General features: G+C 43.4%; 1 protein-coding gene across 5 annotated transcripts in view; it reads left to right on the top strand.

Annotated features, from left to right (window-relative positions):
- Window positions 1–9,009, top strand: part of ACACA (acetyl-CoA carboxylase alpha) — a 938,215-nt gene extending 929,206 nt beyond the window's left edge. For all 5 annotated transcript variants that reach the window (XM_085649480.1, XM_085649478.1, XM_085649479.1 and 2 more), the window contains one exon: window positions 4,760–9,009. In XM_085649480.1, the coding sequence (XP_085505606.1) occupies window positions 4,760–4,886 (127 nt within the window). In that variant the 3' untranslated portion in view covers window positions 4,887–9,009. The remainder of the gene's footprint in view (window positions 1–4,759) is intronic.
- Window positions 9,010–13,055: the final 4,046 nt, after the last annotated feature.

Here is a 13,055-nt window from a genome sequence, read left to right as displayed (position 1 = left end):
TCTAGGGGAAAGGGAGTCACTGCCTATAGGTAAACTGTAAAACTGTAAAAAGGTCCGAGAGACCGTGGTGGCCATATTGGAGAAGTAAACATAAAATGCACCCGGTGTCGGTGGTCATGGAAAGGATATGGGGGAATTACTCTGATTACAGAAAAAAACTGGTATAAGAAAGTGGCCAAAGATAAATTCAATTGAAAGAGGGTGTAAGGATTATGTATGCAGGGGCAAAGAATAAACCCGCGGGTAGAAAAGAAATCTATGCCCACAGGGGGGATAGTCACAACAGGGCCAGAGAGGTAGGATATCAACCAATAGTTGGCATACCGGGTTCCACCGGGGGGGAAAGACTGGAAGGTGGAGGCCAGAGAGAAAATCAGGCCCGATCATAAGGGTCAAGGATCTCAAAAAGGAAAAAGATGGGGTCCTGATATCTCAACGGGATCCTATGTGTCAAGAATGGAAAAATGAGCGGAACACACACTGGGGGGAGAAAAGACGCCGCTCCCCCCCCCCCCCACACACACACAGGGCGCAGCTTTACATGGCATTTTCCCAGGGGATCTGTTCATTGAGACCCTTTTCCTTGGTTTGGAGGGTGAAAATCCAGAAAACCTCCCTTTTCTTTCGGATGGTTATGGCATGTTTCCCCTGTTGAGGTTCTATCTTCTCTATAATAATCCACCTCAGGTCACTGTCTGTGTGATTAAAATCCCGCCACTGATGGACCTGCGGGGCAGGATGTTTGACAGTACGGATGTTGGATTTGTGTTCACCTATTCTTTTCCCGCATTCACAGCCAGTTTTGCCCACATATCCAAGGCAGCACAGGCACAAAATCAGATAGATGATGTTGGATGAGCGACAATTGGTTATATCCTTGAGATAAACTGTTCTATTGTGTATCCTGATGTTGTCTGCTACGATAGCATTTGAACAGGCTTGGCAGGATCCACATTTATGGTTGCCTTTGATAGGGTTGCCACTCATGATGGATTTTTGGCAAAAGTTTTCCTTTTCTGTTCTCTTGGCTCTGACCAATAGATTTCGTAAGTTCTTATTTCTCCTGAAGGCAAAAAGAGGCCTACGTAGTTTATTCTCATTGTCATTGATGTTGAGTAAATGCCCTTGGGTGTGATTTGCCAAATTTTGCCATCAATGTTGGAGTGTTTGGTCACGCAAACCAGTTTTTATTGCTGTTGTTTGTTGTTGGGTCTGAACATGTTCTCCCGGTCGTAATATCTGGCTCTTTTTAAAGAATCTTTTGTGAGTTTAGCCGGATATCCTCTGGCGATCAGTTTGTGCTTGGGGATCTCCGCTTGAGTCAGGAAATCTGTGATGGTGGTGCAATTTCTCCTCAAGCGGAGGAATTGGCTAAATGGTATTCCTTCTCTCTGACATCGGGGGTGGAAACTGCTAAAATGTAGTAGTGTGTTCCTGGCTGTGGGTTTCGTGTACAAGGACACTGAGAGATGTGATTTGTGATGTTCTAGCCACACATCCAGTAATTCCACTTTCACATTGCTGATATGAGCAGTGAATTTGAGATTGGGATCACAGGCATTTAGCCATAGTATGAATTCTGCCAGGGTTTCCTGGTCACCCCTCCAGATGAAAAAAATATCATCAATAAACCGTGCCCAGTGACGAACATTTTCAAAAAAAGGTGCCACTTCATTGTAAAAATGGTGGGATTCAAATTTCGCCATATATAAGCTGGCAACACTCGGGTGCATGCAGCCCCCATGCTTACCCCGTGCCTGTTGAAAAAGGTCCCCGTTGAATTCAAAGTTCTCGTTGAGAACCAAGTCCTAACAATCAAGGATAAATGTCAAGTTGTTACAATCGTCTTCCTTTTCAAGGACCTCCTGTATGTCCCTCATGGCCTCTTTCTGCGGGATGTTAGCATAGAGGGCCTCCAGGTCCATTGTAACCAGATATTTCCTCTGGTCATTGAAAGGGAGGTCCTCTATTTTGGAGATTAAGTGTCCAGTATCTCTCACATATGATGGTAATCTGTGAACAATGGGTTTGAGGAATACATCCACATATTTGGATAGGGGTTTTGTGGCCGCCCCAATGGTGGAAAGGCTGCCTTCGTTTTATTAGATCTCTCTGCAGCTTTCGACACGGTCAACCATGACCTGTTGATTGACCATCTTTATAATGTATGCATTACGGTAGCGGCTCTTGCTCTCCTGACATCCTTTTTGTCTGAGAGGGAGCTATTTGTTTCATACTTGAGTCCCACCATTTTTAACCTTTGTCACCCCCCTGACCAGGCTCATCAAATCTTTTGGATACTCTGTAATCTTGTACGTTGACGATACCCAAATTGTTGTTTCATTGTCCAGCAATCTGGACGATACAGCCACTAGATTCCACAGCTGCAAATTGACAATTGGATGAAAAATAACTTAAACTCAGGAAAAACTGAGGTTCTTCTCTTTGGCAGTGAAGTTTCCTTCTAGACTGCCAGTTGGTTGTCACAAGAACTAGGTGCATTGTAAACTCCGGTTAGGAGTGTCAGGAATTTCTTACAACAAACTGTCTTTTGGAGATCAGATTAATGCTGTTACTTCAACATCCTTCTTCACTCTGAAAAACGTTAGGAAAGTGTGTCCTTTCATTCCCCCTTACCTTCAGAAGACTACAGATACCTCTCTCGTTTTATCTAAAATGCTTTTTATTTGAACATGCAGCAAAGATTACGCCACAAACTTCAGATTTTGCACAACGCAGCAGCACTCATGCTGCTGGGGATTCCTAGGCACCAATCAGCCTCTCATGACTTAGCTAAGCTGCAATGGTCGACTATAAAAAAGTGCCTCGAGTTCAAGGACCTCTACATTGCTTTCAAGGACTCTGGCCCTGAATACCTAAAACACAAGTTTACATGGTACACCCATTCCAGTGCGCTGTGCTCTTCTACAGCCAAGTATATCATTGTTCCTATGTTCAAACAAGCCGCTTGGGGCGGCAGAAGCTTCATACCTTGCACAGCCAAACTATGGAACTCCCTCCCTTTATATCTGAAAGAAACCTCAAATCTCCTCCCCTTCAGAAAAGCTCCAAAAACGTGGCTCTTCGTTAGCTAACTCTGACCCTTTGTGTCATGTCTTCCTACAGTGGATGCTTGTTTCCGGTCCAGGGAAGACATGACTTGGCAGTTCGGGCTGGACTGTTCCCATGAGGCACAGGGTCAAGACTGATTTTAATATAGCTGTGTCTGAACTGGGGTGGAAAAGTGAGCTAAAGAATGATGATGGATTCAACCCAGATCTGTGACTGAGGGGGAGGGGGGGTGGGGGGGGGGGGGGGGGTGAGTGTTTGAAAAGTTTCAGCACTCCATCCATCATCTTCTTGTGTTTGCTATGTCTTCATACAGTAGCAGCGTCCAGATGCCCTTGGGCAGTCTAGCGCTTTATAAAAAGAAATTTGATTTAATCAAGCCACAGATACCTTACAGACCCAATCATCCTCCCCACTTTGCGAACAGATTTATAGGGACTGGGAGGTTCCCCTTTCAGGGCCCTAGTTCTCCACACTAATGTTCTTCATGGTTCAGCGCTTCGGGTTTAGAAAGTCATGAAAAGAAACTGATGTCTGCACGCTGCGGTGGTGCCTATATAGGCACCGCGCACTTCACTTCTGGTGCAGATGACCCCACATGGAACCGAACGACACCACTTACCGGTCGGTAAGTGTACTGTTTACGAAAAATTTCCTGATTCAGTCTGATGCCTGGGGATAATTCTAAGGTGAGGAATCTCGGGCTAGATGGAGTCTCTACCAGATAAGGCATTACCAAAGGTAAGTAACTTGTTCATCTTTCTGAAATCATCCTGAAGCCTAAGATGGCTATGTTATGTTTATCAGCAAAGTCACGTCACTTGCTAAAGCACCCTGGCACCCAAGAATATCATGTGCAGCTGTAATTTCCATCTTCTGCCAAAAGCACCCTGCCACCCTCGAAGTCTGTGTCTTGTGCAGCAGTGAGGTCTGGCCCCTGCCAAAAGCACGCCGCTACACTAGAAGCTGTGTTATATGCAGCAGTGAAGCCAGACCCTGCCAAAAGCACTCCCCCACCTTCATGTGCAATGGTGGGGTCCGGCCTTCGCCAAAAGCACCCCACCACCCTTGAAGATTTTTTGTGCCCCAGGAAAAGCCCAGCCTTCGCAAAAAGCAACCTACCACCCCCGAAGGGTGTGTTGGATGGAGCAGCGAGATAGTCACTATTCAAGGACTCACAGAATGGTCTAAAGTGCCTTTGAGATCCAGGGCTGTTCACCAGAGAAAGGCAGGCTCCCCAGCCAGTAAGCTAACTTTCTCCTGTGGGCTGGTGCATAAGGAGAGGCAAAAATTACCTCAAACTCGTCTTTCAGTAAAGCAGACCATTTAATTCGTCCTTATTCGAAGTACTCTTTAAAAAAAGTGTGAAAATCATTGCAGGTCACGCATGAAAAGAAATGGCAAACTAAACCTGGGACATGCATTAAAACCCTTTTTGCTTCAAAAATATATACTAATATGTAGTGAGTCAAAGAAAAACTTTGTTCCATAGATTTGCTCCCTTATTTCTTGGCCTGTGTAGTTTGCCATTTATTTTTGCTAGCCTGACAAATTGTTGTGAGCGTAAGACAGACTCTGCAAGCAGCTTACTATGTAGGTGACCTTAGGTATAAAGCTGAAAATTAATAAATCCATCAGGTATATATTGGGGTTCATTTACAATGTCTTCTTTCTTTTTCCCTCTTCCTAGTTTGGTGCAGGCGAACCCTGAGGTTGCAATGGATTCCATCGTCCACATGACCCAGCACATCTCACCCACTCAACGTGCCGAAATAGTCCGTATTCTCTCCACGATGGACTCTCCCAGCTCAGCCTAGCAGACGCCATTTTGTCTTTGGTCCTACAGATGAATGGCAAAGCCCAACCCTCTTGCGGTACTTCGGCAGCAGCAAAAGAGCGCGCAGAAAAGAAAGATGGAAAACTAACAATCCATAGGAGTGCCGGAGGAAAAGCATCGTGTCTGTACTCGGATGCCAGTCATCCATTTACAGGGAACAATAGCAAACAAAACTGTGGGGAAGAGGGGGGTTAACTTATAGATTTGTAACATTGTTTATTTATTTAACACTGTAGATGTATTTTTAAACCTGCTATGGGACAGCCCCGGTAAATATTTTAAAGAGACAGTGAAAGGGCCAAGCGTACCTTGATGTCTTCAAGAAATGTGACTGTTTTTAGTGTCACCATTTCAAGTAGAAGGATCCAGGCATTCTGGATTTTCCACTTGTGTGGTACGCATACCTCCATCTGTAACACATCACATCACATCAATGCACTAGGGGCGCGTACGTAAAAAGCCTGTAGCAACATTAAAACAACCTTCTTTTACTAGGTCATACTGATGCATGGCGATTGGCAAACTGTGCATCTAAACCTTTGCAATTGTAGATCTTGTTGCTCATACCCGTCAGTGCTTCTGTAGAGGTAGATGACTACTAGTAATAACCGCAGGCTTGTAGGGGGCTGGTTTCCCCTATTCACCTTCCAAAAGACATGTATCATAAACTACAAACCCGCCATCCATGTGCAATATGTTTGTTTTGCTATACATTCGTTGGGACATATGGAGAATCTCGTACTGAATGATGCATCGGGGCTGGGCAATTACTTGGGTCTCCTATTGGAGAGGTCCCGCTACCTGATCCTCCACGAGTCAGTCCCAGATTGTGGGTCCATTTAGTTGTGTTTTTATATCTGGTGTCTACCCTAGCTGTAGTTTTAGCTCAAAAAGAACGGTTTACCTGCAGTAACTAATGGCATATTCACTGTACAATGGCAAAGAGATCTTCCTAAGACCAACTTCGTTCTGGTATTAGCGGAATCCCAGTTCCACAAAGAAAGTTATGGCTGTTACGGATTCTGCAGCAGTAGAGCTCCTTTCACTTCCCAATACCATGCCTCATATCTAGTAGGTTCTAGAGGTGGTGAGCTAGTTAAGTCACTTGTTGCGGAATTGAACAGTCAAATGAAGTTTACTTAGAGGCAGGAGAGGAGCTCGTGAGATTGCAGTGGAGAAACAAGACAGACAAAGTGAAAGAGATTCATAGATTCTTAGCTTTGCAGCATTGCTACCGAACAGTTAGGGGTCTCACAGTTGCCCTTCAGTAGTTGTTAGTCTAGAGGCCAATCATTTCATTTTTATTTACATGCACTTGTTGGACTAGAGGCCATCCAATTAGTTTATATGAACAAAACTGGAAACACTTCACCCAAGTGCATCCATACAGATCTTTGCGTCTTCTTTTCTTGCAACTTCTTGACGTCTAGCATCTCAAACCACTGGCACAAAAGACCAACCCAAAGTCAGCATATGTTGAGACAAGACTTCATGCCACTTGGAGCGATGGAGCAAAATGAAAATAAGTCATGGAGAAATTGTTTTATTTTATTTTGGATAAATTAACGTTGAAGCACTAAATGAACAGAACCTTAGTAGGGCTCGACCTACTTTAAAAAATGTTAAACTTCGATCATAATTGATCACTGCCGTATTTTTTGAGCAGACGGAGCTGGCAATGTGCTAACATACTCATCTTGTCTACTGTGCCCAGAAATTAAAATATGCTTTCAAATAGAAGACATCTGTAAATATTATGAAACGTAAAATTACATTAAAGAAACTGGAAATCTACTGCGCATCATGTCTGGAAATACCATGAAACTGTGGGGTTAGGTAGAAAAAATGCATGACAATCCCTGTTTTAACCTAATGTATTGTAACACTTCCTGTCCCATTATTCTCCTCGAGGCGTACTAAAATCATCTCTGCAGGGAATGGAAGAAAGACCTTTTATTTGAAGAGTGTTGTGCTTCAGTGTAGCCTCAAAATATGAAATTGTGTCATTGCTCCAGCATTTGTAGACTCTTCCAAAGACGCTCTTTGGAAAAGTGTGAATTTATGTGCAGAGATTTGGGATTCAGTGGCAGTGTGACTAACTGCATTTCAAGATGTAGGTATCTGACTTTAGTGTAGAAATCTGGCATACCCAGCAGAAATCCTTGCAGGAATATTTTAAAGCAGCTTGACCCTTGAGGGGAGTATTACATATTTGTGTTTTGGAAACTTTAATTGCTATTTTAATAGAAAACTGGCAACTATCTGCACATAGCATAATAGCATTTTAAAAGATTTTTGATCACCCTACAATTATCAAAAATATTTTTCAAATGAAAAGAGCATCTGCTTTCTAAGTGTCCTGAAAACCTTCTCTGCTTCTCAAAGTATATTACCTTGTGCGAAACATTTACTGACTTTGTCATTCTCTTAGAGCAAATTATTCACAATTTGTGAACCCTCATATTTGCGTAATGCAGCAACATGTTCGTGTTACATTTTATCATTGCCAAAATATATATTTTTTAAAATACTGTATCTTTGTGTAGAAGCTCAGGGTAGAATCATTATACCAAGAGACTAATATTATCTCTCTGTCTTATATCACATCTTTATGATGAGACATGATCATGTTGTCAGTGGTCCAAATATCTGTTTACCACTTGAAACCTGACTGGTTTATCATGTTTTTAAAAAATCAGTTTAAAAGGCAAATCCCCCGAGATAATTGTTACAAATTCTGTAAAATTTCAGCTAGAAACAAAAATGGACCTCATTACAATGTCTGAGGATATCCTGATTCGACCTGTAATAAAGGCTACTGTCTGAATCGGGATTATGCAATTGCGATAGGTGGGAACACACGCTCCTGATTAGTTTTCCCTGGCATTTCGACACAAAAAAAAAACTGGCAAAATGTGTGTGGGGGAAAAACGGCCCAGAGTGGAGGAAAATCCTCCTGGAATATGCACATAAACACTAGTTCATACGTTTATTCCCCATTTTTCAAAATAAATCATGGAATAGTGTAGTAATTTCACATTCCGAAATTACTAAATCATACAATATCAGTAATTCTGAGTACCAAATTACCATTATGGTGTTCCTGCAGAAGTAAGAATGAGGCCCAATGTGTTTCTTTAAAAAAAATATTGTAGTTTGATGAAGTGGGTGAGTACTGCCAAAGTTCAGGCACAAAGGGACATGACCCAATTCTTTGTTTGGCACGAACCTGTTAAGTGGTTTCACCCAAGGATCACCGAAAGTAAAGCAATGATTCCAAGATGTGACAGGTTTGTGCCTTAATTATGCATGTGGATTCCTGGGAAAAATGAATCCCAAAGTCTCATACTGTTTTTCAATATTTTTTTTGTATATATTTATTATCATAAACACAAGAGAGCAATCGAAAAGCTGACATGTGTTTCACCCATGTGGCCGGTGGGCCAAGGGCTTTCTCAAGGCAATGGTCTTGAAGTGTGAGGTGAGAATGACGACGGTAATGTCCGTAGTAAGACGCACCATCCGAGGGTATGGATATGGACTAAATGGTCTCTGTGGTCGAAAAGGAGTGGTTCCTTCTACCAATCCACATACATACTTAAGGCACAAACCAGTCACATCTTGGAATTATTTTAAAAATATTGAATAGGCATACACATCTGATAGATTGGTGGGTGTGTTATTTCCACAGCATTATTCGATTTTGAGGTGCCCAGTTATGAGATGGAAACAAACCAAGGTAAGGCATGCGTTAAAGGATTGCACTGCTTCCTTCATGCATCCAGGCAGTACAGCAATATATTTCCCATAAATGCCTTTTAAAAAGCACTTATACCATGCCCTTGAGATAATAAAACATTTGCACAGGTTTTACTTAAAAAAAAAATGTTAACTTGAAAACGTTTTTGTTGTTGTCTTCAGTTCAGATGTTAACAGAATGTGAAGATGTTAACATAATGTGAAAATGTTAAAATAATGTGTTGTCACTCAGCTTTGTTAAAAGTCGAATTCCAATTGGTCAATATCTAGAAATTGCTTGAATGCTTGCACGTTGTGCCATGTTACATAACATAAACTATGTATGTTCTTTCCTTCATGGAAAATTGTGGGTGTTCCAGTTTGTTCCAAATCTTACGTTGTTTTATTTTTTTTATTTTTCTTGCTTGATTTTTCACCCTAACAAAAAGTCTGTGTGCATTGCTTTAGGGCAACTTTCTTCAACAATTCTGTTTGCAGTGCAAAACCTTCTAGAGGGTTTGATGTTTCCCTTGTATTTTATGTTTTTGTAAAGTGCAACCGAAAAACTGGAATTTATTTTTAGAGGTGTACTTAGAAGAAGACTGATAGCAGATGAGATCGGAAGAGAAATCAGGGATGCAAGGCTGAGAGTGAACTTGAAAATGTCAGATTGACCGCAGAAGCAGAAAATGTTGCTCTTATATTCAACGGAGTACGGAGAAAAGTAAGATGTTACTTTGATTAGTGATGGCAAAAAACATTGCTCTAGATTAGTTATAGATGAATTGGAAAGGAAGGTGAATGTCTGAGATTTTTAACTCCATCATCTTTAAAAAAATGTTTTTCTTGAGGAAATTGAGTAGTTAAGGTTGGTGAACATCATGCTTACAGTAAGTGCACTGACCCTCTTCACCAAGCAAACACCACACACTTAAAGTGTAATGCCCCTCCTTATCAAATCCAAAATGATGGCAGTTTATTGATATCAGGCTCACTAGAGGAGCCATCATGCAGCTACTTCGAACTTCTCCCCCTGCATACTCACACCAAAGTAAACATCCTGGGCCTCCTATGCACCTCCATGACCAACGTCACGTCACCCACTGCAACACATAGGCTAGACTAACTATCCTACCATAGTCATTTACTCACATTTCCCACGCCCATTTATATCAGCCAGAGCCATCAAAGCTTTTGACCAGATCCTTCAAGGACTGGGATGCTACGCTGGATCTCATGACTGATGCCATGAGTCTGCTCTACCATGCCATTCAGTTAACAGCGGATGCTCAAACCGCCAAGAAAGCTAAAAGCTAGGCAACAGCAAAAAATCCATCAAACATAAGACGAAACTATATGCAAGAAGACCTGGCAACGCTAACGACTCTCCTTTTTAGCCACAGATATCTTATTTCAAATGCCAAAGGATCCTTCTACAAAGGGACCATATGTGAAGGATCTGACATATGAACGCTGCTTCAAGGCGATCAAGCACTGTGGAAACCTGTGCCAGAACCCTCGTTCAAATAGTCGGTGAAGTGCACAGTTTTGAAAAACATCTTAGAAACTCGATTGATAAGATCTAACAGCACATCAACAATACACCACCAAACATCGCCATGATAATACCACCTGCAGTAGACATAAGTGAACCACCTCAAACCCCACTCTCTACTGCCAATCTGAAAAAACTTCAAACCTTGATGGTCACCTCATGAAAAGATGGAAAAATGGTGAAGGAACTGTCTGATGAAGCCCGGACGCTTCTACTTCAGCAATATATTTTTGATCCATGGTACCTTAACAAATACCTACAAGAAAGTGCATATCTCCCTTTGCTGAAAAAACCTCTCCTACATGAATAACCTTACGAATTACTGTCCAATTAACATATCTGCCATTTATGGGGTAGATCATTGAGAAGGTTACGGCCAAGATACTTCAGTGCAGTATGGCTACAGCAACATTCCCAAGTAGTCTGTAATGCCCTACAGATTACAACAAATCTGGCCTTGGCTCCCTTTTTTTGCTCAACCTCTCTGCAGTGTTTCGAACAGTCGGCCATTTGCTCTACTTGACAACCTCATATCCTGAATGGGGTTTGACTGCATCATTGAGAAGAACCAAGCCCTGCTGGTGCAAGTTAGTTCTTGCTGATCCAGGCCTCCCTCTTTCTCCTGTCAATCAATCATTTGTAACGCACGGCAAATCACCTGTGAGATTCTCGAGGCGATGGAGATGTTGGCTACTGCGTGGTGGGTTGTTCATTCGAACATTCAGGTCTTGTGGTCTCTCCTAAATTGTTGGAGCAATGGTGCAATCCTGAGGTGCAGTGGAAGGTTACTACATACCTGGGCCATCCAGGTGCGAGAAGGAGCATCCTCTGCTGTTGGTTTAGCAGATCTGTGGGGTGTCTCTGAGGGAGAGGAAAGCAGATCGAAGGTGACTGGTCGGTTCGTGGAAGTTCAGGCGTTTGTTGATGTATGCTGTTCCTTTGTTGTGCAAGGCCTTGTAAGTGTGGGTCAGCATCTTGAACTGACATCTCTTCTGGATCGGTAGCCAGTGTAGTTTCTTGAGGTAGGGTGTGATTTGGGTCTTTCTGGGAGGTTGAGGAAGAGTCTTGCTGCTGAGTTTTGTATTGTCTGGCGTCTCTTCAGGAGCTGTGCAATGATTCCTACGTAGAGTGTTTCCATAATCCAGTCTGCTGGTGATGAGGGCCTGTGTGACGGTCCTTCTGGTGTTGACTGGGAGCCACCTGAAGATCTTGCGTAGCATGTGAAGGGTGTGTAAACAGGCAGATGAGACTGCGTTGACTTGTTTCCTCATAGATAGCTTGCTGTCCAGGATGATGCCGAGGTTGTGGGCGTGGTCTTTTGGGACAGGTGTAGGCTGAGTTCCTTAGGCCACCATGTGTCGTTTGATGGTGAGGTGGTGTTACTAAAGATAAGTACTTCCGTCTTGTCCGCGTTGTGTTTGAGATAGTTGTCTTTAATCCAGTCAGCGATGTTCATTATGCATCTGTGGAAGTTGGATCTGTTAGTGGAGGTGTCTTCAGACAGTGAGAGGATAGGCCTGGTGTCATTGGCATAGGAGATGATGTTAAGTCCATCCAATCTGATGGTGTCATCCAGGGGGCTTTTGTAGGTGATAAAGAGGATGGGGCTGAGGGACAATCCTTGGGACTCTGCAGATTATCTTCTTGGGCTTCGAGGTGAGTGGTGGGAGACGGATCCTTTGGGTTCTACTGGTGAGGTATGAGCCGACCCATTTGAGGGCATCTCCCTGGATCCTGATGTGGCGGAGCCTGTTGATCAGGATGTGATGGAAGAGTGTCAAATGTGGCTGACAGGTCCAGGAGGATGAGAGCTGCCATTTCTCCACTTTTGGTATTCCAGGTGTTGGGTGAATTTCTGTGCCATCTGCAAGGCTCCATGCTCGCATCAGTGGTTTTGATCTTGTGTATGGAACCACTAGGGATCCACTGACCAAAGTGGATGTCAGAATCCATCATTTCACATGGGGCAAGCAGCTCTATCTGAAAGTTTCCTCTGGCTTTGACACTGATCAGCTGAAGCACTAACTTCAGTGATCAAAGCCTAGATGTCCAAAGCCTACCTAAAACTGAAATCAACCATGAAGGAATTTGTGCTTGTTGCCAGTGTCCTCTCCCCAGGGTGTTGTTTCCCATTTCCAGACTACAGCGTTCCTCCTGCATTCCCTGAGGCTCTCTATAAAGGTGCCAAAGTGACACCGGACTCCTTCTCAGATGCTCCCTTTCCTTGGAGCTGTTCTGGACACTGTGCCGTTTCGGGCTTATCCTCCCGAACAGCGAGTCCAGGATATTAAGGTTATGAAACCCATATTTCAGCCTCTATCCTGGATTTTGGTGAGAATGACTCTGAGGCTGGTAGGACTCATGGCTTCCTGCATCCTGTTGATAAATCTATCCAGATGGATATGCAGGTACTGCAGTGGACCAGAAGTTCCAGTGGGAGCAGCATCGGGAATCTCTCTGATGTGGTCCAGATCTCGGAGGGAACTGCAAAAGATCTGCAGTGGTGGTTGACGAACCGTGATTGGGTTAGAGGCAGACTCCTCTCACTTACCCAACCAGATCTCACAGTAGTGATAGATGCATCACTCCTGGGATGAGGAGGTCATCTGAGAGAGGTGGAGATCAGGGGACACTGGTCTCTGGTGGAGTTGGGGCTCCACATCAACTTGTTGGAGCTTCGGCCAATCCGGCTACCATTGAAAACATTTCATCACTCTGTCAAGGGGCGGTTGGTGCAGGTGTTTACGGACAATGCAAATGGCATATGGTACTGCAACACGCAGGACGGGTGGGTCTCTGGACCCTTTGTCAAGAGGCTTTATGCTTCTGGACATGGCTGGAACAGCATGGCATGAC

This window comes from Triturus cristatus, chromosome 3_2, assembly GCF_964204655.1.
Source record: "Triturus cristatus chromosome 3_2, aTriCri1.1, whole genome shotgun sequence".
In the NCBI taxonomy this organism is placed as follows: Eukaryota; Metazoa; Chordata; class Amphibia; order Caudata; family Salamandridae; genus Triturus; species Triturus cristatus.
Note: the sequence above shows the minus strand (reverse complement) of the source record. Positions and strands in the feature narration are given on the sequence as shown.